This window comes from Heloderma suspectum, chromosome 8, assembly GCF_057233095.1.
Source record: "Heloderma suspectum isolate Gila_16-S chromosome 8, 16-S_ref, whole genome shotgun sequence".
NCBI classification, from domain to species: domain Eukaryota; kingdom Metazoa; phylum Chordata; class Lepidosauria; order Squamata; family Helodermatidae; genus Heloderma; species Heloderma suspectum.
Genome location: NC_139465.1, coordinates 1,977,582 through 2,002,863, shown reverse-complemented (window position 1 = coordinate 2,002,863; position 25,282 = coordinate 1,977,582). Strand labels below are relative to the sequence as shown.

The 25,282-nt window shown below is 49.3% G+C and overlaps 2 protein-coding genes across 3 annotated transcripts; both read right to left on the bottom strand.

The window, feature by feature from the left end:
• Window positions 1-225: 225 nt before the first annotated feature.
• On the bottom strand, window positions 226-5,404 carry TMED6 (transmembrane p24 trafficking protein 6). Its single transcript, XM_084812612.1, has 4 exons — window positions 5,163-5,404; window positions 2,273-2,399; window positions 1,096-1,244; window positions 226-753 (listed from the first exon to the last, which is right to left on the bottom strand). Exons 1-4 carry the CDS (start codon window positions 5,376-5,378, stop codon window positions 520-522), a joined length of 726 nt encoding a protein of 241 aa, XP_084668738.1. The 5' UTR covers window positions 5,379-5,404; the 3' UTR covers window positions 226-519.
• Window positions 5,405-7,460: 2,056 nt separating this feature from the next.
• TERF2 (telomeric repeat binding factor 2) lies at window positions 7,461-22,548 on the bottom strand. Of its 2 annotated transcripts, none has more exons than XM_084812600.1 (10): window positions 22,342-22,548; window positions 21,056-21,139; window positions 18,911-19,041; window positions 17,426-17,512; window positions 16,785-16,931; window positions 15,978-16,390; window positions 11,167-11,565; window positions 10,476-10,561; window positions 9,132-9,184; window positions 7,461-8,248 (listed from the first exon to the last, which is right to left on the bottom strand). In XM_084812600.1, the coding sequence occupies exons 1-10, from the start codon at window positions 22,544-22,546 to the stop codon at window positions 8,090-8,092; spliced, it is 1,764 nt and encodes a 587-aa protein (XP_084668726.1). In that variant the 5' UTR covers window positions 22,547-22,548; the 3' UTR covers window positions 7,461-8,089. The 2 variants fall into 2 exon arrangements, with proteins under 2 accessions (XP_084668726.1, XP_084668727.1); XM_084812601.1 differs by lacking the exon at window positions 22,342-22,548 and adding an exon at window positions 21,474-22,330.
• Between the last annotated feature and the right edge of the window lie 2,734 nt (window positions 22,549-25,282).

Below are 25,282 nucleotides of genomic sequence, written 5' to 3'. Positions count from 1 at the left end.
TTTGGGATGGGGAACCAGAGTGGAATTTCACTGGGCCACCTACCTTCGCTACTGCAGCCTCATTGCCCTACTGGCAGGCTACCTCTATAGGAAAGTAAAGCAGGGGGGAGACAGAGGGAGCGAACTGTGTCTGCCGGAGAGGGAAAGGGAGAGCCGTGTGTTACACACATTGTCAACTTTACCCCTGCTGTACAACTTGGTCAGTGAAAATATCCCAGATACATGCTGTGGTTGCAGCAGAAAGGGCTTCAACATTATGAGTAATTTTTATTTAGGCCAGTTTTATTCCAAATCAACCCCCTGTGACTAGCAGATGATGCCACCCCCTTCTCTTACAGCAGTGATGCTTGGATCTTTCAAGTAACACCCGCCCCCTGAGAGCCGCTGTAAGACACAACTCCAGCGTGTGCAAATGCCGTCAGTAACACTGCCGGCAGGTGCTAAGCCAGATGGGGGACAAGGCCAAGCGTGCATCCCTCTGTGGAATGAGGCTCCTGGCCATAACGGATTTGTAACGCCTTAGCACCGTGGCTTGCTGGTGGCCGTGGTGGGCTGCGTGGTAAAGAGGCGCTTCAGAAAGTAGAGCTGAAGAACACCCGAGAGAACAATAGCGACGCTCTGGGCTGCTGACCACCAGTTCACGTAGTTGTGGTTGGACTGGAGAAGGAAGTAATCTGCCGCACTTCTCATCCGAGCAAAGTTGTAGTAGCGCCACATATGGAAGATGTGGATCAGCAGCTTGGTGGTGCTCACCTGTTCCAGACAGGGCAAGGGAGGAAAGAGCTCTTCAGTCTCGTGGCTCAGCACTTGCCCATGGTGGTTTTTGGACAGACAGGATACAGGCTGCATTTATTACTATTGCTATTATTTAACCAGTGAGGCCCCTGCATTGAGCTTCTGAGTTGGGGACTGAGAGGAACTACTGTCCCTCTTCCTAACCCTTGGGACCAGACGATGGGCCCAGAAAACAATTCTTGGCTGCATCTGGTGTGACTCTGTCCCATTTTTTCCCCAGACTCTGCTGGTTTTCTAAACGGCTGCCAGTGTTATCACTACCTGCACGTTTGTTTATTTTTGCCATTTATTCATTGTTACCTCGATTGCCGCCAGTGTGTCATTGAGTTTCTTCCTCTCAAGTTCTAGGCTTTGTAGGCTGAAGTCCCTGTAGAAGACCCCAAAGCTGAGACGAACCTGTACAGCTCCAAACTGGTTGTACCGATTGCTCAGGCACAACTGGTAGTAGCCTGCAAGGAAGAGTCAGGATTGTACCTGGCTTCAGAGGTTTCTCCACCACAGTGCTGCCAGGTCCTGTTGGGGCAGGGCACCCTTCCCCAGCTGATGTGCCGGACTGAATCATAGAATCAGAGAATAGTAGGGTTGGAAGGGGCCTACAAGTCCATCGAGTCCAACCCCCAGCATGCCCAGCCAGCACGTCCAGCGCACCTGGGTGGGGAAGGCTGGCGCAGGATGTAGGCACAGCACTCCGGGCCTGTAACAGAGAGACTGATCACGCCTCTCTCAAGCTGTTTCGGGCAGGGGCGAGCAACTGGTGGTCCTCAAGGTGTTACTGGACTGCACCTCCTGTCAGCCCCAGCCAGAATAGCCAATGGTGATGCATGATGGGGGTTTCTGCCCAAGGTCAGGAGGGCCTCTGGTTGCTCGCCGTGGCTCAGGCTGCACTTGCTTGCTTGCCCTTTGGAACACAAAGTTGGCATCTGCTCTTATGCAAACATCACATTATGAACAGGGACCATTTTTCCTGAGACTCTAGCTGCTCTCCATCCCTCAAGTAAGGAAAAATAAGAGATTAAAGAGTGCGGGGAAAGGAGATTATGATTTAAATGTGCATCAGCTTAATCTCTATTTTCAACTTTACTTAGTGACATTGGGTTGGATCCATACGTAGAGTAAACCCACTGGAATCAATGGGACTTCAGTCATGACTAACTTGCCCCATTGAGTTGACAAAGTCTCGGTCTGACCCGTCAAGTAGTGCAGAGAGCACTCAATCGTGTTTTCTTTTTAAAAGTTTGCTATTTTCACCACTTTGGCACTACATTAGGCTGAAATGTGCCATCCTGTGAGCTGCATAGCTCAACAAGGATTCTCCATTTTGAAGCCCAGCACTTCACAAGGGGATGGAGTTGTTTTCACAGGAGACTTGCAAGCTGCATTTTTGGGATTGTATATTTTGCCTGCAGGCTGCAGCTGGGCATTTAGAAAGTACTCCAGAGGTGGCTGGTGGCAGAGCCCAGCCAAGGGGGTTAGGTACCTGTCTCCTTGGCTTGGAAGTTGATTTGTCCCCGCACATCCTGGGAGGTGCCAAGGTGAATGCCGCTGGGATCATTTGCGGTAGCCAGGATGTGTCTGTCATGGCCAATCCCTGCTGTCCACTGCACCTGAAACCAAAAGATACCGAATAGAACAAGAAGCAGGAGAAGTTTTCTTTCTGGTTCAGTTGCTGACGCTATGACTGGTATACATGCCAGTTGCTTGTTTTGGGTTTCTTAGGAGCCAGAAGCAGGTCTGTGCAACTATAGAAGCAGAACGGAGCCCTTGGTTCAGCTGCTGCCTTTGCTTCTGTGGGCAATGGAGGTATTCCCCTCTGAGATAGCAAGAGTCCTTGCAAAAGGAGCAATCTCGGAGAGCGAGCTTCAGAGCAGGGGTGGGCCATATTTTTGCCCCTGTGAGCCTTGGTGCGTTGGGCACACCCACCCTGCTCTCTCTCACACAGACACCACTCACTGTCTCGCACATTCGTCCTCATTCATGGGGGAGGCAGATCATGGCTGCATCCAGAGCACTGGAGTTCGGGGATGATGGAGGTTGCTGGCCCACGCATCTGGTGGGCACCCAGGTTGGGGAGGGCTGATTTAGACAAAGCCATTTGGTGAGCAAGCTTTTACTGCAATGGGCCACATGCTGGAAGCACAGCTGCTTCCCTACAGACCTCTACTGGCAGATGCGGAGGCCGGAACCACTGTTCTATCTTCCTAGTGCAGATGAGGAATGTATATAAGTGGCTTCCCTCCTGCTTTCAGAGCTGGCCAGCTTATGTGCAGCAACTGGCCCAGGGAAGCCACGTTTTGGGTCCTCGTTTCTAGGCAAGTTTTACAAAAATGAATGCTTTTCTGCTTAAGCTAGAATAAGGCAGCCAGTGTTAAAGACCAGCCCTAGCTAGCTGACATCTCCAGCATCTGGACCCACATGTAAGCTGTCTTGTTCACCTTTGTAGTAATCTAGCTTACAGATGGGGATGCGGAGCCAAAAGAGTAAACTTGCCTATGTGGCTTCCCCCCACCCCACCCCCACATGCAAGTACTGGGACAGTGTTCTGTGGGCAGGTGGCTGTTGAGGTGTTAAACTTGACCCTCCCTTGAGGCAGGAGTTTGCTAACACAGGCTTAGAAGTCAAGGGTTTAAGATAAAGAGAACTGGACGGCTCCTAATTCTGTACCTAGTACCTAAGATAAGCAGCCACGGGCGGCAGCCTCAAAGTTCCTTGTACTGACAGACCCAAGGAAGATGGAAGGTTACTATTCTGGTGCTATGGGAACCCCGGGCACCCTCAAAACTGCCACTTGGCTAATACACTAGAGTATACCCTATCTCCAAACAGCATTATTTCTGACCTTGATCTATAAGACCTAAAATGGGGGTTGGACTCGATAGTCTTATAGGCCCCTTCCAACCCTACTATTCTATGATTGACCAATTAATTGAATAGCTGGACAGTTCACCAAAGGTATTAATCAGTTTCATCAAAGCTGGAACAGACGACTGCAGTCTCGAGATAAACAACAAAAAATCCTCTGCATAAAAGCAAATTTTACATTCTAAACCAAGATGGACAAATCCATGACTACGATTATTTTGTCTAATAGCACATGCCAGGGGTTCCAAACATAAATTGAGTATCAATGGAGAAAGTGGACAACCTTGTCTGGTGCCCCGCCCAAGTAAAAAAAAAGCTGAGAATAAACCTTTGTTACTATTGCTCTAGAAGCTGAGTATAAGTTTTTAACCCATTTCAAAAACTGTATAGGAAAACCAAAATTAGTCAAATATAAAAGTAAATTTCCAGTGAATTTTGTCAAAGGCCTTTTCTGCATTCAAAGAAATGATGGTTGCCTGCTCAGTTCTTTCAGAGTTTAAAGCAACTAGATCAACAACTAATCTAAGATTATCAGCCCCCTGTCTATTTTTAATAAATCCCACCTGGTCTGGTCTAATGAATACGGCCATGCCCTGTTGTAATCTATCGGCCAAGATTGCTGTACAGGATCTTCAGTAGGGCTAAATGGCAGTCTTGTGAAAAGCAAAAATGTGCAACCTCTCACACACCGTCCCATGAAAAATACCATTTCCCCTGCAATTTAGAAAACATTTAGAGTGCAATCCTATACATGCTTAGACAGAAAACAAAGTCCTACGGCTCCCAGCATTTTCTGTCTAAACGTGCATAGGATTGCACCCTTAATTTCAAAAAATGCTTTACCATCTCTGTTGTTAACCACTTTGAGGTTAGTTAATCCTGTTTTCCAGATGGGAAGCAAAATGACTAATTCAGCCAAAATCTCACAAGTGGAGTTCAGGAAAAAAAATGCAACTGAAACCTTGGCCTGTGAACAGCTAGTTGAGGGTCTTCCACTCCCCCACAGACATACAGATCTTTGCCAAGACCTGACTGATACCACCAGCTGTGGATATATATGACTGTGTCCAGGAGTTAACACTGGAGAAAGTTCTTTAATGGGCAATAAAACAGTCTAGCTTGATCATTGAGAGTGAAATCACTCACCCCAGGGAAAGGAGAAAGAAGCATTCCTGCAGTCTGTGCTATTTGTTTTTTATTCATTCATTATTGCATTTATATCTTACCCTTTTTCCTCTTGCAAGAAACCCAAGGCGGCTTACGTGGTCCTCCTCTCCATTTTATCCTCACAACACTGTGAGGTAGGTTAGGCTGAGAGTTAGTGACTGGCACAAAATCACCCAGTGAGCTTCATGGCCAAGTGGGGACTAGAACCCGGATCTTCCCAGTCCAATTCTAATCACTGCACTGCACTGCTAGAAGGTGAGGAACCATCAGGGCTACCTGGGCCCTGGCAGCTTCCATGACTTCAGAGCGGCCTGGCCATTTCCACCCCCTCAGACACCCACCTCATAGCTGAAGAAGAATTGCCCATTCTGATATGCATCTTGCCAGAAGCACTCAATGCCGCCCGCAGGGATGACAATGGCAAAGTCATGCTGAACTGCCCCACCGGAGAGTGCAGCATCAGTGGAGTCGCTCAGCGGCTCAGTCCTGGGGGATCCCGCTAGTGCCAGCCCCCCCAGCAAGCCCACAATTGCAGCCACAGGGAGCAGTGCAAACATGTTGCCAGGGCAGTGCCAGCTGGGCTGGGGCAGTGCTGCCGCTGGAGCCCAGCATGCTGGGCGGGAGGGGTAATCATTAACCGACCTGCTCCTGCCCAGCGTTCGTTCCGCTCACTGCTAGATCAAGTCTAGTTCCTCAAGGAAATGTTTGGCACTGGAAGGACACTGAGGCTGAGCTCAGTGTCACGCATTCCCTTCCAGGGCCCAGCAGTTTTTCAGCCTCAGCAGGGTACTAGGCACTGTACAGAACCAGAGAGGCCAAGATTTAATGTAAGGTTTAAATGATTTACATCCCTGCCTTCCTGCAAGGAACTCAAGGTGGCGCACACAATTCCCCCTCCATTTTGTCCTCACAACCACCCTGGGAGGTCTATGAAGCTGATGAGAGAGATGGGCCCCAGGTCACCAAGTGAGCTCCAAATGTGGCTGTCCCTCAGTCCTAGCCACTAACACTCTTAAGTGCTGCACCACAATCTCGGCCGAAGCCGACATGAAGAGGCTGAGCTTCATAAAGCTGGAGCAAGAATAGGATACAGGAAGGTCACCCGCCAGCAGGAAGTGCAGAAGAATCCAAGCCGTGAGAGCCAGTGCGGTGTAGTGGTTGGAGCGCTAGACTGGCAGTGGGGGACCCGGGTTGTAGGGCTCACTTGGCCGTGAAGCTCAGTGGGTGACTTGGGGCCGTGGCCGACTCTCAACCTAACGGTCACAAGGCTGTTGCGAGGATCACGTATGCCACCTTGGCCTCCTTGGAAGTAAAGCAGGATATACATGTAACAAATAATGCTGTGCTAGTGGGTGGGCAAGCCACACTTCTGGCACTGGGACTCATTCACAACCGCTTCTAAGCCCCAGACTTCCACCCAATTTCAACCGGAGAGCTGAAATTGTGTGTTCAGCTCTTTCCTGCCAAGTGCTTCATTTTGCATTACGCCCGTCTTTACAAACACTGCCCAGCCTATTTTGACGTTTCTCTGTACAATTTAAGAGCTTTTTATTATAACTGACATTTTCTTCCTTCTGCCAGAGTTCTGCTTGAGCTGCTGCCGTCCATTCCACCCACCACAGCTGAATTTGTTCTTTCCTCCTTGTCCTTAAAAGGGCTCCAACAGCATGAATTCTGCTTGCTTGCAGCAGCTGGTGTTGAAGGACACATCATATATTATTCCAGAAGGGAGTTTTTCCAGCAATTGTGATAAGATAGGGGTGCCCACGTGATTGGGTCTGCTAGTGCACCACACACACAGACGTTGAAAGTGGGGCGGGTGGGGGAAGAGGAGCAGCACAGAAGAAACCCCTTCGGTGCTTGCAAATGATGCTACTCCTACAGCAAGGTAAGCCCCAGGCAGTAAGAGGCGGCGGCTGCCTGGCTCCATCCATCCTGTATGGAACTGCCACACCTCGCCCGTCAGCCAGCCAAGGAGAAATTCTCCATGCACAACTACAATTGCCAACACTATGCTTTACATCAACCTTGGGGAAGGTGGTTTTACACACACACACGCTGAATTGGCATGATTTATTCTGAATATGGCAGAGACGGCAAGAGAAGGGCATCCAATGAAAAGGCACCCCCCGCCCCCAGCCTTTGCCAGGCATTCCAGCACGTGAATAAAATAGTTCCCACCTCTGATTTCCAAAGTCCATAGAAAATTCTGCCTGTGTAGAACAACAGAAGCTCAAGACGGACTTGTGAAAAATACTTTTTTTGTGAGAAAACTACCAAGTGGTTCTGCAAGAATATTCCATGTGGAGAATGTTTAAGGTGAATACACCCAGGGCCCATTCAAATTAAATATCCATCACATAAAACTGATGCAGGAAACATCCATGGTCCATGCCAAAAAAGAGCACAGCAATCAGGCCTGTAATGTTGAACACAACCCTGGCATCTCCTACAGAAACAATATTAACTCCTCCCCACACCCTCCCCCCACACAGGCAGCCATCGTTAACAGCATCCCACTATTTTGGATGGGATGTCATGTCACTATCATTTTTGATCTTGGAAACTGAAGGCTTTACAGGGGACATCCTTGTCCCCTTGGTATTTGCACCTGAGAAAACTCAGAAAGGGCACCCAAGTAGACAGCTGATACAAAATTGCTTTATTTGGCAACACACACATACTTTGGCCCAAGTCTCTTTTTGGACCCAAGGAGAGATAAGCAGAAACTGCCAATGGGCAATGCTCATCTCCTGTACCGCTAGGTTAGAGAGAATACTCTTAACATTTGATGAAATCTCTTGATGGAACCAAAGCGCCAGAGCCACTAACCTCAAAGAAATGTCTCAGCTCACTGTATTTCCAAGACAGCAAGGAATACAGTACACATTTTGGCCCTCTTTCAGAGGACCCACTTTCACTCCAGTACCAACTTCAGGCACTGGCTGAAGCTCTTTCTAAAAGTAACAAGGAGAACAGCAATGAGAGCAAAGGTGCTATTCATCTGGAACTGGAGAACACCTAGGAACATGTCAGTCCTGCCCTGGAGCACACTGGGAGCACTACATCCAAGCCAAGCGGCTGCTTCTTAACGAAGGCCTTCCCAGGGAGGAAAGGAGGCCTCCTGCAACGCTAGCTGAGCAATGTTCTTATCTTCAGACACAGCATGTGCTGGCCCAGCACAGTCTGCAGAGGACGCCGTTCTGTCCTGACAGTGGCAGTGGAACCTAGGACCACATGCGCTTAACGCCAATGATCCTCTGGGCGCTCACTCGAGTCCCAGCTTCTTCATGGTCCGCCAGCGGTCCTTGATCATCACTGCAGTACGTTCTTTAAAAGGATATGCTTGGAAAATGGCTTTCCAGTTGCCTTCCCCAAACTTCTTCACGCCTGCTTTGATCCAGTCCGACTCCTCTGAAGTCCACTTCTACAAAAAAAGGACAGAGACTCTCATGAGCAACTATGAAGCACCACCAGTGGGTCTCCTTCCAACTCACACCGTAAACAGTTTTGTTAGAACAGAAAAAGAGCCCTGCTGGATCAGACCAATCTAGTCCAGTATTCTGTTCACACAATCTGTCTGGTTTCCAAAGTTCTTCCACAACCATCACTCACTGGGCACAAAGAATTACCACAGATAGTTGATGTCATGCAGCAGCTGTCATGAGAGCTTGGATTTTGAGCCAGGAAATGCCTGGACACTTAACCCACCGGAGCCTCCCGCTCAGGGGTGGTTGGAACGGTGATCACAGACGGAAGAGATTTTTATTTATTTTGAATTACAGATATATACATGAACATGAACACTTATAGGAGAGGGACAGTGGGAGGTAAATGGGCTGGGAGTGCTGGTGGAGGGAGAGGGGAAATAGGCATTGTTTGTTCATATGTAATATAAAAAAAAAAATCATGACATGTTGACAAAAGATGGTAGAAATAATGGCTGAAATTGCCCAGGCTTCTCAGGCTCGTCTAGCATCCTTAACCCATAATTAAGGGAGGGCCCGCAGCTCAGTGGTCGAGCACATGGCCTGCATGCACAAGGTCCCAGGTCTGATCCCGGCCTCTCCAAGTCGGGCCGGAAAAAACTGTCTGAAGCGCTGGAGCTGCTGCCAGTCAATGTAGCAGATAGAATTCAGCTAGACGGAACTTGGCACGTGTTCTTGTTAAGAGGAATCACAGCCTGGATTACATAGTTAGTGGATCAACTGGCCTTCCTTTTGGAAAAGAAGGGTTTGCCAAGGGAGGCCTCTCAGTCATCAGTTTGGGGTTTAGACCTTTGCCACCTAGACTGGGAGTTGCTACGTTACCTTCTTTTTACTGCTGCTGATGGAAGTGTCAGTGCTGTTTTTCCCTTCCGATTCTGAAAGACAATTCAATTAGGGGCTTCACCCTCTGCAGATGCAAGAAGGCACAACTATAGCTACAGGACTCTTCCTTTCAGAAGACAAATACAGAGTACAATTTACCAAGCAGCAACTTACAGCAGGGTACACGCAACCACTTGGTGAGCCAGTTACTTCTACCACCCTGGCTCAGTAGCTGGAAAGTTTTACCACTACTGCACCCCACTAGAAATCCAGTGAAAGATGACAGTGATGAAATTTCCCTGAACCCTTGGTAACATAACACATCGTATTTGGCAGACCTGCATTCACACATAGTTGCCAGCTAATTCTAGCACAGTTCATTAAGGTATCTACCAGGTTTTGAATGTTTTCTTTAAGTGAGTCTCCTTCCTCATGGCAGAAGCCTCTTGAATTCACCCATTGGGCAGCTCGCTGCCTGCCACTTTGGCAGCAAGCCCCACCCATGCCGGGGTGATGTCACTGCGTCATGCAGGGGTGTTGAACCTTTTTCAGCCCAAGGGCCACATCCAATTCCAGAGAGGCTCTCGGGGGCCACATCCCAGTGGTGGGTGGGGCCAAAGACAAAGGGGGCAGGGCCAAACTTGCAGTCTATTGCACTTCAGGCTCTTCTTCAGAGAGCCACCGCAACCCTTCAGAATGGGGTGGGAGGGAGCGGCACCGGAGCTGGGAAACCACCAAACCACTGGGGAAGGGGGGGTGTCCAGGGGAAGGGGACAGAGCCGTCTGGGGGCGGCTGGAGGGGTGGCCCTGCCAGTGCTGCACCAGGGCCCGGCCGCTGAACAGCGCAGGTGCTTGCAGTGAAGAGGTGGAGCTACAGCCAAGCACCCCACGGCCCCCCACGCCAGGCCTGGCATAATGCTCTCACTCTCCCTTGCAATTCAAGGGATAACAAGCTGATCTTTTGAGTGTGGGAACATGTCGCTGCTCTGTGCGACCAAGAGCTGGGCCCTCAGATTCCCTGGTGATGGTGAGGAGGCTGCTTTGCTGGGGCCCCATGTAACTGCCTGGGCTGCTTGGGAGTTTGGCCTGGCCCTGCTCTCCGTGCCACAGCTGCCATCAGTTCTACACAGTGGCCCATGAGCCGCAGCTCGACAGTCCTGGCCGATGGTATTTGTACCCCCAACCAAGGGGAGCCTCAGCAATCTGGCAGTTTTGCTGCTGGGGTCTATCCAGAGGAGATACTGTGTTGTCGCAATAGAGGCCCAAGAGACTTCGAGCGCGCAGAGCACCACAAACCAGAGACAGAGGGCCCACGAGCAGGCACACCCACCCGCCCCCGCTTACTCTGGTCCAAGAAGAGCTCCTCCTCATCACTCCACACCTCCTTCTCTTCGTGATGGGCTGAAGAATTCACTCTCATCATGGATAACCTGAGTGCAGCAGAGAAACCCAAAACCTCAGACGAGCAAATTCTTGCCCCGTCTTGCTCTGTCAAGGAAAGGAGCCAAGAACCACATCCGAGGGGGGAGGGGGACAGACTGGCCTGCATCCATTAATTTCATGGCCAGAATCACAGATGGATCCATTAAATACACAGGGGCAGGGGGACTACGTACCACTACGTGCTCCAGGGACTTCTGAAGTGGATTCATCCAGTGACCTTGACCAGCCTCCTGAACGGTGGGCCAGTAGTGGCAACCCCATTTTATAGGCATTGACAAAGGAATGGCCACGGTGGCCATCCCCAATCTGGCACTCTCCGGGGGTGTTGGATTACAACTTCCAACATTCTCAGCCAGCACGGCCAATGCAGGTTGGGGAAGGCATGCTGGCTGGGGGCGATGGGCATTGCAGTCCCACACATTCAAGGGCAATGGTGTGGGGAAGCCTGGGCTAAGGCCACCCAATTCATCCCCTGTGGATGTGAGATCTGAATGGGTTCTTCCAGCTCACAGCTCTCCCTCTGAATCACTGCCCAAGGCCAGCTTAAAAAGAAGCCAAAAAAGCAGCTGCGGAAGCAGCCATCCTCCCATACCTGAGGAACGGGGGGCCCACCGGCTCGGCAGGTCTTTGGGGTCTCGCTGGCTGGACAGCCACTGTCACCACTGGCTTCTTGGAGAAAACGCGGCTGGGAGACGGGTCCCCACAGCGCTCCCTCTGCGGCCCCATGATCATGCTGCTAATGGTCGGCCCGCCCTTCGCTTTCCACAAGAAATGCTGGGACCCCAAAGCCTCCTCCTCTTCCTCTGCCACTGTGTCTTCCCTCCGGCGCTTGGCTCTGTGGGCTGCAGAAGCCGAAGGGGGCTTGGGGCAAGTCCAGTCTGTCTCGTCCAGTTTCGAAAACACTTCATCAGGGACTGAGGAGTCAGAGAGGGTCTTGAAAGCTTCTCTCAGAGCAGAAAGCCTGTGGGAGGCAGGCCGCTTGGGCAGGCACCTACGAAACAAAGCAACCCCAGCTGTGTCACAAGGGTTGCTGATGCACGTCTCACAAATGGCCTAGGCAGGGCTCTCTGCCACTCCCTTCGCAGCAAACTATCCCAGCACGGACTCCTCTTCCTCCGTCAGAAAACAATTAAAAGCACCCAAGAAACAGAACTAGAACAGCCCAGGCGACCTCCCTGGTGGAGCCACTTCTGGAGCTTCTGAGTTGGATGGAATGGCAAGGGAGGCTGCCGTCCACCATCCAGAGCAAGACACATCCAGTCAGGTAAAAGCATTTAGTCACTTCATGCGAACCCAATCTCCAAAGTCTCTAGCATATGGGAAGACCTCTCAGAGACCCAAGCCACAGTCTAAACAACAGAAATGCCGCTACTGTTCCAGTCCTTTGTCAATCTATTTAGCTCCTGCTACCAAAGAATTAGTCAATCTATAACGGGACACAGGACTCCATCCTCTTGTTGCAGCAAACGAACACAGATCTGCTTCTGAAAGTTACTGACAGACAGTTCTGAAGGTTTAGTGGATTGTTCTAAATTAAGGCAACTTGAATTATGGTTTAAATCTCCCCCCCCCCCACACTCACACACACACACACTTATTGATTTAAATCAATTTTCATGTTATGTAATTCATGTATTTCATGAACATGCATGCATACTAATTGGTTGCTCTAACAATTAGAATAGATTTGTTTGCAACTAAATAGAATCTTTATACAACAAAGGGCCATAATTTTGAAATTAATGTATTTCTACAGGGCAAGGACACTAGGGCAGGATCACTTACTCAAAAACTAAATGGCCAGAACTTTCTAAAAGCAGAGGCTGGTGGTAACTGGGCATCAACAACATGTTGGGACACCATCCAGCCAACGTTACACACATACAGGTCCCACTGTTTAATTTCTACAGTGGAGGAAGCACATAAATAACTCTCTCCCTCTGAAGGCAAGAGAACTTATAGAACAATCCTATACATATCTACTCAGAAGTAAGTCTCACTGTTTTCAGTGAAACATACTCTCAGGTAATTGTATATAGGATTGCAACTTTAAGTAATTTTACTTTTCGTTGGATTGGGCTCTAGATGTCCATACTGTTTTGCAGTCTGTCAAATATCTATACTTTACCACAACCCAAGGCCTCTCTTGTGTCAGATTTAAAATGCTTGGCCTCAAATGGCAGATATTGTCCCTTGTGGTTCTCTCTCTCCCACAGCAAAGCCAGGCTTCACTCAATGGGATTGACAGAGGGTTGTGCATTTGGTTTTAAAAGTGCATCCCCAGAGTACATGTGTGTGCTAAGGGTGCAAGGGAGATGTTCCCCAAACTCAGAGTGGGACAGAGGGGGAAGGAGGCAGTGGCAGGAAAAAGTCGCTGTTGTGCCAAATGAGGGAGGAGCCCAGCAGCACTGGCAGGTCGCTTGGGAAGGAAGGACGGAAGGAAGGACGGACGGACGGACAGGGCAAGCAGCAGCCTGGGAGCCAGGAAGTGTGGCAGCTGGAAGGAGAAATGATACTGGCAAGAGCCAGTGGGAAAACAGGAAAGTATCGTGGCAGGGTGGGACTTGGATGGAAATGGTGGGGAGGAAAGAGATGGGGGCTCTTTCCTCCCCAGCAATTCTTCACAGAGCGCATAGTTAAACTATGTAATTCACTACAAGACATAGCGATGGCCACCAATTTGGATGGCTTTAAAAGGTGGTTAGACAAATCCCTGCAGGAGAAGGCTATCCATATCTACTAGTCCAGATGGCTATGTGCTACCTCCAGTATCAGAGGCAGTGTGCCTATGTACACCAGTTGCTGGGGAACATGGGTGGGAGGGTGCTGTTGCACTCATGTCCTCCTTGGGGGTTTCCTGTGGGCAGCTGCTTGGGCACTATGTGAACAAAGGAAGAGTACAGGCAGGTAGCACAGAATTGCAGGGATGGCGTCAGGAAGGCTACAGCTGAGAATAAGCTGAGGTTAGCAAGGGATGCTAAAAACGACAAAAAGGCTTTCTTCAGCTACGTGCATAGTAAAAGGCAGAGGAAAGAAATGGTGGTTCAGCTATTCAATAAGGATGGAAAAATGATAACAGATGACAAAGAAAAGGCAGAGGTGCTCTATTCCTACTTTGGCTCAGTCTTCTCCCAAAAGAGGGTCTATGACCCCCCCTGGCAAAGGCGAAGTACAGGCTGAAGGGGCAGGATTGCAGCTTGAGATCGACAGGCATATGGTCAAGGAACACCTAATTCCTTTGAATGAGTTCAAATCTCCAGGGCCAGATGAACTGCATCCTAGAGTAATAAAGGAACTGGCAGAAGAACTCTCAGAACCGCTGTCTATTCTCTTTGAGAAATCATGGAGGACGGGGGAAGTGCCAGATGACGGGAGGAGGGCTAACGTTGTCCCTATCTTCAAAAAGGGTAAAAAGGAGGAACCTGGGAACTACAGACCAGTCAGTCTGACATCAATCCCTGGGAAAACTCTGGAGCAGATCATAAAGCAATCCATCTGGAAGCACCTTGAAAACAATGCCGTGATTACTTGAAGCCAACATGGATTTGTCAAAAGCAAGTCCTGCCAGACAAATCTGATCTCATTTTTTGATCAAGTAACCTCCCTTGTAGACCGTGGGAATGCTGTAGACATCATATACTTCAACTTCAGCAAAGCTTTCGACAAAGTGCCCCATGATCTCCTGATGAGCAAACGAGCTCAAAGTGGGCGAGATGAAACAACGATCCGGTGGATCCACAGTTGGCTACAGAATCGGACTCAAAGAGTGCTTATCAATGGGACCTTCTCAAACTGGGGAGAGGTAACGAGTGGGGTACCGCAGGGCTCAGTCCTGGGCCCAGTGCTCTTCAACATTGTTATGAATGACTTGGAGGAGGAGGTGCAGGGAATGCTGATCCAATTTGCAGATGACACAAAATTGGGCGGGATAGCTAATACTTTGGAAGACAGAAACAAAATTCAAAGTGATCTGGATAGACTGGAGCGCTGGGCAGAAAACAACAGAATGACATTGAATAGGGATCAATGCCAAGTTCTACACCTAGGAAAAAGAAACCAAATGCAAAGTTACAAGATGAGGGATACGTGGCTCAACAACACTACAAGTGAGAAAGATCTTGGAACTGTTGTCGATCACAAGCTGAATATGAGCCAACAATGTGATGTGGCTGCAAAAAAGGCCAATGCTATTCAGCTTCCAAATCCCGGGAAGTACTAGTTCCCCTCTACTCAGCATTGGTTAGGCCTCATCTGGAGTACTGTGTCCAGTTCTGGGCACCACACTTTAAGAAGGATGCAGACAAACTGGAGAGGGTTCAGAGGAGGGCAACAAAGATGATCAGGGGACTGGAAACAAAGCCCTATGAAGAGAGACTGAAAGAACTGGGCCTGTTTAGCCTTGAGAAGAGAAGACTGAGGGGAGATATGATAGCACTCTTCAAGTACTTGAAAGGTTGTCACAGAGAAGAAGGCCAGGATCTCTTCTTGATCATCCCAGAGTGCAGGACACGGAATAATGGGCTCAAGTGACAGGAAGCCAGATTCCGGCTGAACATCAGGAAAAACTTCCTGAGTGTCAGAGCAATATGACAATGGAACCAATTACCTGGGGAGGTGGTGGGCTCTCCCACACTGGAGGCCTTCAAGAGGAGGCTGGACAGCCATTTGTCAGGGATGCTCTGACTTGGATTCCTGCATTGAGCAGGGGGTTGGACTCGATGGCCTTGTAGGCCCCTTCCAACCCTACTATTCTATGATTCTATGAACTGAATGCTGAACTGGATGGACCCTTGGGCCGATCCAGCACGGCTCTTCTAATGTTCTTGTGAGGCAGCACGGACTGTCAGTCTTGCAACTCTGGTTACACTAAACCTTACTAGCAAACTTAAAAACCTTGACCACCCTAGTCTGAACCAAAGCAAACCACTCTGCCAACTGTACCAGGAGGGAGGGACTGACTGCCAAAAATGAGTCTCAAAAACCTGGCAGTGACTTGCCTGTGCCCTTGCCCAAGATAATTCTGGAGGAGCTGATAAGATGCTCTCTTAGGCCAGATGCATGTTAGGCGCTGTTGTCATGTCAGTTCTTTCTTGGCAATTTTGATTGAGTGTATGTAAATGTGGAATGTAAACGGGCCAGGGTCCGAAATGAACTACCAAGCGAGCCACTTAGTGTTTCCCAGCTTAAAAAATGGCTGTTTTGACACACTAAGCCCTTGCTCCTGTGCCAACGGGCGCAGTGTGCAGAGAAGTGATCATGACTGGAAGTACGGGAAGGCAACTGTGTCCTGCTGAAAGCAGCAAAGGGGCGGGAGGGGCCCAGGCATCAGCTGCCCAAGACGGGCACCCTTCACATCACTCACCACAGGGAGTTGGAAACTGTAACACACCCCAGGCTATTTACCTGTCTGAGTCCTTGGAAGCCACCGACACAGAGGCCATGGCAACCGTAGCAGGCTCTGCCCTCCCACTGGCTTCTCCAGCAACATCTGGAGTGGTCATGCTCTCACCAGCCACCTCCGCACATTCCAAAACGGCTTCCTCTTTGCTTGCCCCTGCTGTTGGCAAAGGCCTTGCAGTTGTCTCGCTGCCCCCCTCCGAAACAGTCGACCTTTCTTCCCTCTGATCATCAGCCCTTCCTCCTTCAGGTCTGAGCAATACCCGCGTCTCATTTGAACTTCCCACGGATTCAGTGTCTGCTGCTCCTGCCATTTCAGGGGGTTCTTCCACAGGCTCTGAAACCATCATCTCCTCACTAGCTGTTCCCACTGGATTGAGCCTGGTCTCCATCTTATCCGCTGAATTCTTTTTTGCCATCTTAAATAAGGGGGAAGAACAGTGACCAAAATGTTCCTCTGCTTTATTCACTTTTTTGAATTATGTACACCAAATGTGACCTCTGGGGTAGGGGCTGTTCTGCATTAAGGTATCTTTCTCCACCCCTAAAACGCAGCCCAAACACAAAAGTCTTTCTGGGGACCCCCCTCCCCGTTTTCAGCTGCAGATGTCGCACTAGTTTATTTAATCACAGAATGGGAAGGGATCATCTAATCCAGGCCCCTGTCTAGCCTCTATTTCAAGTCCTCCAGTGAAGGAGGACCCACCACCCACTACTACCCACCCATTTACGAGATATTAAAGTGCTCCACCAACATGGTGCATCCCACTCAAGCCGTGGCGGCTGAATGCCACACACAAGATGAACACCTACCACTAAGAGAAGGGGTTCAGAATCATCCAAGTAGCCTTCGAAAAACAGAAGTATCCTCTGCTGGAAGGCCTTATATGAGAAATTCCAGATGGTTGGATGAGAGAAGTTCCTCTCCCGGATGATGCTTTGCAACAACATTCTCATTTTCTAGGGAAAAAAGGTTTTGAGCACGTGCAGGTGAATGGGTGGGGGAAGAAGTTTTCACAGCTTAGAGAACTTCAAACAAAACACCACTACCAAACCATGTGAGCACTCTAGGTAATATCACAAATGCCTGGAAAGAATGCCTGCAAGGGATAAGGGGCACAAATCCCTCACAATATGTGTCTCCAGTGAGTAAGGAGGATAGTAATCCCCAAGGCATCCGAGATGTACTGCGTTTGAGGGTGAAAGAAAGACAAGCTATTGTTTATTCAATTCATATCCTCACTTTCTGCCAAAAAAATGGAGCCCAAGGCAGCTAACAATAAAATCCAGATTAAAAACAAAATCTTCATTAAAACATAACATAAAGACAACTAAAGAACGCCATATGCTTCTGACCCAGGAAAAGAATTATTTATTTATCGCATTTATTGAAACCCATGATAGGCCTGTTTCCTACTCATGCCAGGATGGAATCTTACCTCCTCCAAACTCACCTGGGTGCTGGGGTCCTTTGACATGTATTTCTTCAAGATTTTCTTGGCTTGTTCATATTCTTTGTTCTTAATGCAGGTGATAACAGCCTGGAGCAGACAAATGAGAGAAGAGTTCACAAGGAAGACTTTCTGTGGATCTTCCTAACCCAAGAAGATACTGTTCCAGATCGGTTTCAAGCGACTCCCAGCCAGAGAGTGTTCTCCATAGGCCTGCTGAGAGATCCTGGAGCAGCCACAGCTCAGCAACAGAGCACAGGCTTTGGAGGTGGCCCCAGACTGAATCCCTGGCATTGTTCATTTCAGCAGCACTGGGAAAGGCCCCCCTCTGCCTCAGCCCTCAGAGAGCCACTGCCAGAATGAGCAGTACAGGGCTACCTGGGCCAGTGGTCTGAGCCAGCGCAAGGCAGCTTATGTTCATTTTATATCGCAAACTCCATGGGGAAGCTCATCCTTATGCTAGGCCCACCACATGCTAAGCACCTGGGCTGGCATCTCTGTTTAAGAAGCTGATGAAATGCTGCTGCAGTATCAGCCTAATGCCAGAGTTTTCCAAACTAGCACCAGTATTCCCTTTCCTAAGCCCTAATGCTCAGGCACAGATACTGTTATGATCAAACCTAGTTTTTTAAAAAATACTACCGTTCTCCAGATTAGGATAGTTTAATCCTAAAGAATGAGCGAAATTCGATTTCAAGGTTTTAAACCAGAATTGTCATTAACAGGGAGGCCAACTAGAAACTGGTCCCCAGGCAACCAAGGGTGTGTGTGATTCAGAGCTCCTGATCTGCAGCACATTCCACATCCAACCTAGCCTTTTAAAAATAAGGGGTGGGGGGGAGTCTAATGAACACTATCAGTTAGGCGCAGATTGAACTCCTATCAAATAGCTGACCCAGAAGCCTCAAGCAAATTCTTTGCAAATTGTTCTGCAGCTTGGATCTTTTTCACAGCTAACCAAGCCCCAGTAAATTAAGCTAAGGAGTCTGCAGGCTGTCTGTGCTCTGCCTCTGTTGATCTTCCTTGGCCTGGTTCATAGGAAAAGGTGGGAAATTAACCCTAATTAGGTCTTTGTGGAAGCATGCAGCTACCTTCAGGGGGAAATTGCTTTGGTATGAATTTGAGGCCTATGCAAGGCTCCCTCCTAGGTTTACTGTGGGTTAAAAAGAGACACCTTGCTCATGCTCAGAAATTATCTGTTACTTTGGGCCAAGCAGCTGTTACGTCAAGGTAAACAGAAAAAAAGTACTCAAATATTTCCCCCTTCAGTTGTTTTAGTGGGGTTTTGTGAACTTATTTACAAATCGAGAAAAATGGAAAAGATAACCCTGGGCTTTGAATTAGAGCCCAAATCAAATCTTTTTCAGATGCATAGTCTTTTGAAACCAAAGCAACACAAATACCTAAAAAGACAGCTGTCCTCATTCTTTGTGAGTAATCTGAGAATCAATAATTAATGTCTACAGAAAGGGAAGTGTTAACCCTTACAGCTTCCTTTATTTTTGTTCTTATTTCCTCTATTATGTTCGTATCTATGTTCACTTCATTTTTCATCTTCTCCAGAAGAACAAGTGCGCATTCAAGAGGTGTTTGCTCAGTCTCTGTATCAATGGTCCAGTCTACAATACAAATAAATAATTCCTATTACCACTAAAATATAATATATCTATACATGCACACAAACACACAAATGGATTTTACACAGAGGAAGCATAGAGCCATGCTTCAGCTATGGGTGGAAAACATGTTACAGCCCAGCATAAACAAGAAACAAAACATACCATGTGAACACCTTTTTATTCTCTCAGTATTTTAGCACTTTACTTTCCTAGTCTTCTAGCTTTGGCGTTTTAAATCTGTATTTTAAATCTCTGCATTGCTGCTAGGTTTTATTCTGGTTGTACTGTTATATTGTGGTTTTAAGCTTTCATATTTTATATTGTTTTATGCTGCGCTTTGTGGTTTTAATTTCTGTGAACCACCCAGACAGCTTCAGCTTTTGGGCAGTATAGAAATGAAATAAATAATATTTAATATCATAGAATCATAGAATAGTAGGGTTGGAAGGGGCCTACAAGGCCATCGAGTCCAACCCCCTGCTCAATGCAGGAATCCAAGTCAGAGCATCCCTGACAAATGGCTGTCCAGCCTCGTCTTGAAGGCCTCCAGTGTGGGAGAGCCCACCACCTCCCCAGGTAATATGTTCCATTGTCGTATTGCTCTGACACTCTGGAAGTTTTTCCTGATGTTCAGCCAGAATCTGGCTTCCTGTCACTTGAGCCCATTATTCCGTGTCCTGCACTCTGGGATGATCAAGAAGAGATCCTGGCCTTCCTCTCTGGGACAACCTTTCAAGTACTTGAAGAGTGCTATCATATCTCCCCTCGGTCTTCTCTTCTCAAGGCTAAACATGCCCAGTTCTTTCAGTCTCTCTTCATAGGGCTTTGTTTCCAGTCCCCTGATCATCTTTGTTGCCCTCCTCTGAACCCTCTCCAGTTTGTCTGCATCCTTCTTAAAGTGTGGTGCCCAGAACTGGACACAGTACTCCAGATGAGGCCTAACCAGTGCTGAGTAGAGGGGAACTAGTACTTCCCGGGATTTGGAAGCGATGCTTCTATTAATGCAGCCCAAAAGAGCATTGGCCTTTTTTGCAGCCACATCACCTTGTTGGCTCATATTCAGCTTGTGATCGACAACAATTCCAAGATCCTTCTCGCTTGTCATGTGGTTGAGCCACGTATCCCCCATCTTGTAACTGTGCATTTGGTTTCTTTTTCCTAGGTGCAGAACTTGGCATTTGTCCCTATTAAATGCCATTCTGTTGTTTTCTGCCCAGCGCTCCAGTCTATCCAGATCACTTTGAATTTTGTTTCCGTCTTCCAAAGTATTAGCTATCCCGCCCAATTTTGTGTCATCTGCAAATTGGATCAGCATTCCCTGCACCTCCTCCTCCAAGTCATTCATAAAAACGTTGAAGAGCACCGGGCCCAGGACTGAGCCCTGCGGTACCCCACTCGTGACCTCTCCCCAGTTTGAGAAGGTCCCATTGATAAGCACTCTTGGAGTCCGATTCTGTAGCCAACTGTGGATCCACCGGATATAATTATATTATTTTATAATAATTATAAATAAAAATAAAATACCATACAGAATGCTTTCGGCACTATTAGGAATCCGCTCACCAAACTGTTTCCATAGCTAACATTCAGATATAATCCTCAAATTGCCTGGGTGGTTTTTTACCTTCTATTTGTCCCATAATCTTTCTTCCTATTTCTTATTTCTATTATTTTTCCTTGTATTATCCTTTGGGCTTTTTAAAGTAAGTTGACAGGGATATAGGAAGTCTGGCCGATTACAGGTTAACTTTTGACCTAGTTTGTAATACCAAATATAATCACAACAAACTTATAAATTTAAATACAACACCCAATTTTTATCTACATGTATTTCCTTTCTTCTACCCAGTTAGTAAGCAATATACATAAACATGCACACATACAGAGCACCAGAAAATGCACAATTTAAGAGGTTGTGATTTGCTTCCAGCAGGCACAGCACTGGTATGTTTCAACCTTTGTATGTTTCAGATTTCCAAAGGTAAAAGCAGGCAAAGACAGCCTCAACACTCACCCTCTTCGATCCTGGACAGAAGCTGGATAATCCGCAGCTGAAGAAGAATACTCTGCTCTAGCGCCAGGGGCCGGGCAAGCAGAGCTGGAGAAACACAAGACACAGTCAGAGGCCCACAACGCAGAACCAAACATTTGGACAACTGTACAAAAATCTGGCCAGGCTACACAGCAGCACATCTTCGACTGCACTTCTCCCAGCTGATCCAAGCAAATGAATACCCAGACAGGCCACTGATGTGTCACCACCTCTCCATCTCAATATGCCCACTAGCCCAGGAACTACTGTCTAAACATATGCACATGTGTTATTTTTATTGTGTTTTGAATTATTGTTGTGAAACATCCCAGGGCTCCCATTTTGTGGGGCAGAAAGACAGGGCATAAATATTTTAATAAATAAATACATCTATACATACATACGAGAATATAAATTGTGAAGCAGTTGAACTTTTTAGTACCGCTCCCTGAAGGTGTTACATCATTGCCTGATGCCAAATCCCTCAACAGTATAATGTAATGCTGTAACGTTCCCTCCATTAAAAGGTTTTTTAAGAGGGGAGCTCTGGACAGCCTGGTCTGGCATTCCCACGAGCCAAGGAAGCTGGGATGAAGGGGAGAATCTTCCCTTCTCAAATTGTACCCATTTTTGCCCCCTTCCAAGCCCCCTCTGAAGGAATTTGAGCTTCTCCCCCCACCCCGTTTTTTTATTTGTGAGGGGAGAAAATGTCTTTGGCTTCATGAGCTGCCCTGGCTTCACGGGAGCGTTTTCTGTTGCTTTCAGTTGCCCGTTGCGCCTTCTGCATTTTTCTCCGCTCCCAATCCGAATTCATGGGGCGCCCCCCCTCCCCTCCCCCGCCGAGGCAGGCAGGAGCGCGTCAAACCGCGCGTCAGCCTTCCTCAAGCCGGGGGCCTCCAGAGGTGAGGGGCCGCAACTCCCATCACCCCCTGCGGGTGGGGCGGGCGGGAGCTCATAGAGTCACAGGACAGCGGGGCTGGAAGGGGCCTACAAGGCCCCGCGCGGGAACCCAGGCCAGAGCCGCCCGGCAGGCGGCTGCCCAGCCTGGCCCCGACGCGCCAGCGCGGGGAGCCCCCCGGCCCCGGGGCCGCCCTGCTCCGGCAGCCCGGAAGCGTCTCCCGGTGCCAGCCGGAGTCCGGCTCCCCGCGCTCGAGCCCGCGGCTCCGCGTCCTGCCCCCCCGCGCGCGGGCCCAGGCCGGGAAGGCCGAGGCGCGCGGCGCGGCGAAGGCTGCGCCACCGCCGCTCCGCCCGGCGGCCGCGCGCCCCACCGTAGATGACGTCACGCAGCTGGCGGAAGTCCCGGCTGCGCCCGGCCCGGAAGGCCTGCAGCGCCTGGTGGGCGTAGAAGAGCAGGGCCCAGCGGTTCGCCGCCTCCTCCAGGGTCCTCCCGCGGGCCTCCGCGGCCGCCGCCATCGCCGGGGGCGCTCCGCGGCGGGCAGCGCGGCTCGCCCCGCCCCCGCGCTCGCACGCCATCCAGCCCGTCGGGGCGCGCCGGAAGTGACGCCGCCGCCGCGCTGCGGCCGGCGCCTCTCTCCGAGGGGCGGGGCGCGGCGCGGCGCGGCGCTCGCCGGGCTCGGCGCCGCGCTGCGGAGGCGCTGGCCCGCGGCGACCGTCGTCCCCGCACGGCCGCGGCGGCGAGGGCTCCGGGCGCGGGTCCAGCGCCCCGCGGCGGGTCCCCGGGCCGGGCCGGCCGGGAGCTGCGGCGGCGGCTGAGGGTCCCGCCCGGCTGCCGGTCGGCCCGGGCCAGGCGCGCGGGGGCCCCGGGGAGCGTGGGCCGCGTCACCTCGGCAGCGCCGCCGCCCCCCTGCCGTGGCCGGAGCGAGCGCTTCCGAGCGGGCTCGCGCTCCGGCGCCTCGGGAGCCCTTCGCCCGCCGGCGTCGGCGCCCCCCCCGTTCAGATGTGTCATAGAAGCGTGGAATGGCAGGGCTGGAAGGGGCCTACAAGGCCGTCGAGCCCTGTCCCGCTCGGCGCGGGGACCCAGGCCAGAGCATCCCTGGCAGGTGGCTGTCCAGCCCCTCCTCCTGCCTCCAGCGTGGGAGAGCCCCCCGCCTCCCCAGGTCACCGGTTCCGTGGTCGTATTGCTCTCACAGTCAGGAGGTTTTTCCTGATGTGCAGCCGGAATCTGGCTTCCTGTCGCTTGGGCCCATGATTCCGTGTCCGTGTTCTTAACATGCATCTCTACGCAGGCTCTCCCTGAAGGGTGACCCAGCCAGCTGTGGTCTGTAGCACACAGTACAGTGTGTGTTTTTATTGCCGATAATCGCATTGTGTTTATCATATTGTTGTTTTATGTCTTTGTATTTTGTGTTCACCACTTTCATATTTTTGTGGAAAGTGTATATAAAGTTAAGCAATAAATGAAAGAGCACCAGTGTTTTCTCGATTGACTCTTTCAGTTTGGTGGCACTCTGATGCTCTTCATCTTGTGGCTGAGAAAGGTTATTCTCCTGCTCCATCCATTGCTGCCTATATGTACATCCAAACCCTCCTCACATGACCGTCATTGCTGTTATCATCATGGAGGGATCGACACTGAAGCAACCACTTTGGGTGCCTCATGGCTCTCACCTCGGCACATCCTGGTGCAACCTGCTTTGCAGAGGTTCCCCATCAATACAGTGAATTAAGTTTTCAACACATACTGCTGTGTTTGCAAGATTACTTCTTCAACCCCCAACAAAATTACCTGGGAAAAATAAATTCATGCCAACTCCACCATGTTTAAAAAGAAGAAAAGGTTGCATAGACTTGCCCTTGAGATCATCAAAGACCCAGTAGGTTTGGGACATATTTTTATGGAGATACTGAAAGATTGGTGTAAGCCAGAGGCATTTATGATAATTTGGTTCAGGTTTTTGCTCCCATAAATAAGCCAGATTCACCACACTGCAGAAGACATCCAAATATGTTTCTTGACATCTTGCAATGTTACAAAAATATTGCTATTCATCTCCTTACATTTCTTTCAATCTCTCTTGGTATGAAACCAAATGATTGTTACTGAATTCATTTTGGTGACTTGGGAGTTGGGAGTTGCCCCTTCATGGATCACTGCCTTGTTGTGGCGAAGGGGCTTGCGTAACTCAGTGAAGCCATAAGCTATGCCTTGCAGGGCCACCCAAGACGGACAGGTCATGGCAGAGAGCTCTGACAAAATGTGGTCCACTGGAGAAGGAAATGGCAACCCACTCCAGTATTCTTGCCAAGAAAACCCCATGGAACGTACCACAAGGCTAAAAGAGATGACACCGGAAGATGAGCCCCTCAGGTCGGAAGGTGTCCAATGTACTACTGGGGAAAAGCAGAAGGTATTTCCAAGTAGCGCCAGAAAGAGTGAAGCGGCTGGGCCAAAGCCGAAAGGACACTCAGCTGTGGATGTGTCTGGTGGTAAAAAGAAAATCCGATGCTGTAAAGAACAATTTTGTTTAGGAACCTGGAATGTAAGATCAATGAATCAAGGTAAGCTGGAGGTAGTCAAAACATGAGATGGCAAGATTGAACATCGACATCTTGGGAATCAGCGAACTAAAATGGACAGGCATGGGCGAATTTAATTCAGGTGACCATTATATCTACTACTGTGGGCAAGAATCCCTTAGAAGAAATGGAGTAGCAGTCATAGTCAATAAAAGGGGGGGAAAAGCAGTACTGGGGTACAATCTCAAAAATGATAGAATGATCTTTGTATGAATCCAAGGCAAACCATTCAACATCACAGTAATTCAAGTCTATGCCCCAACCGCTGAGGCCAAAGAAGCTGAGGTTGATCGGTTCTATGAAGACCTACAACACCTTTTAGATCTAACACCAAAAAAAGATGTCCTCTTCATCATAGGGGATTGGAATGCTAAAGTAGGAAGTCAAGAAATCACCGGGATAACAGGCAAGCATGGCCTTGGTATACAAAATGAAGCAGGACAAAAGCTAATAGAGTTTTGCCAGGAGAACATGCTGATCATAGCAAACACACTTTTCCAACAGCACAAGAGACGACTCTACACATGGACATCACCAGATGGTCAATATCGAAATCAGATTGATTATGTCCTTTGCAGCCAAAGATGGAGAAGCTCTATACAGTCAGTAAACACAAGACCTGGAGCTGACTGTGGCTCAGATCATGAGCTTCTTGTTGCAAAATTTCGGCTTAAATTGAAGAATGTAGGGAAAACCACTAAACTACTGAGGTATGACCTAAATCATATCCCT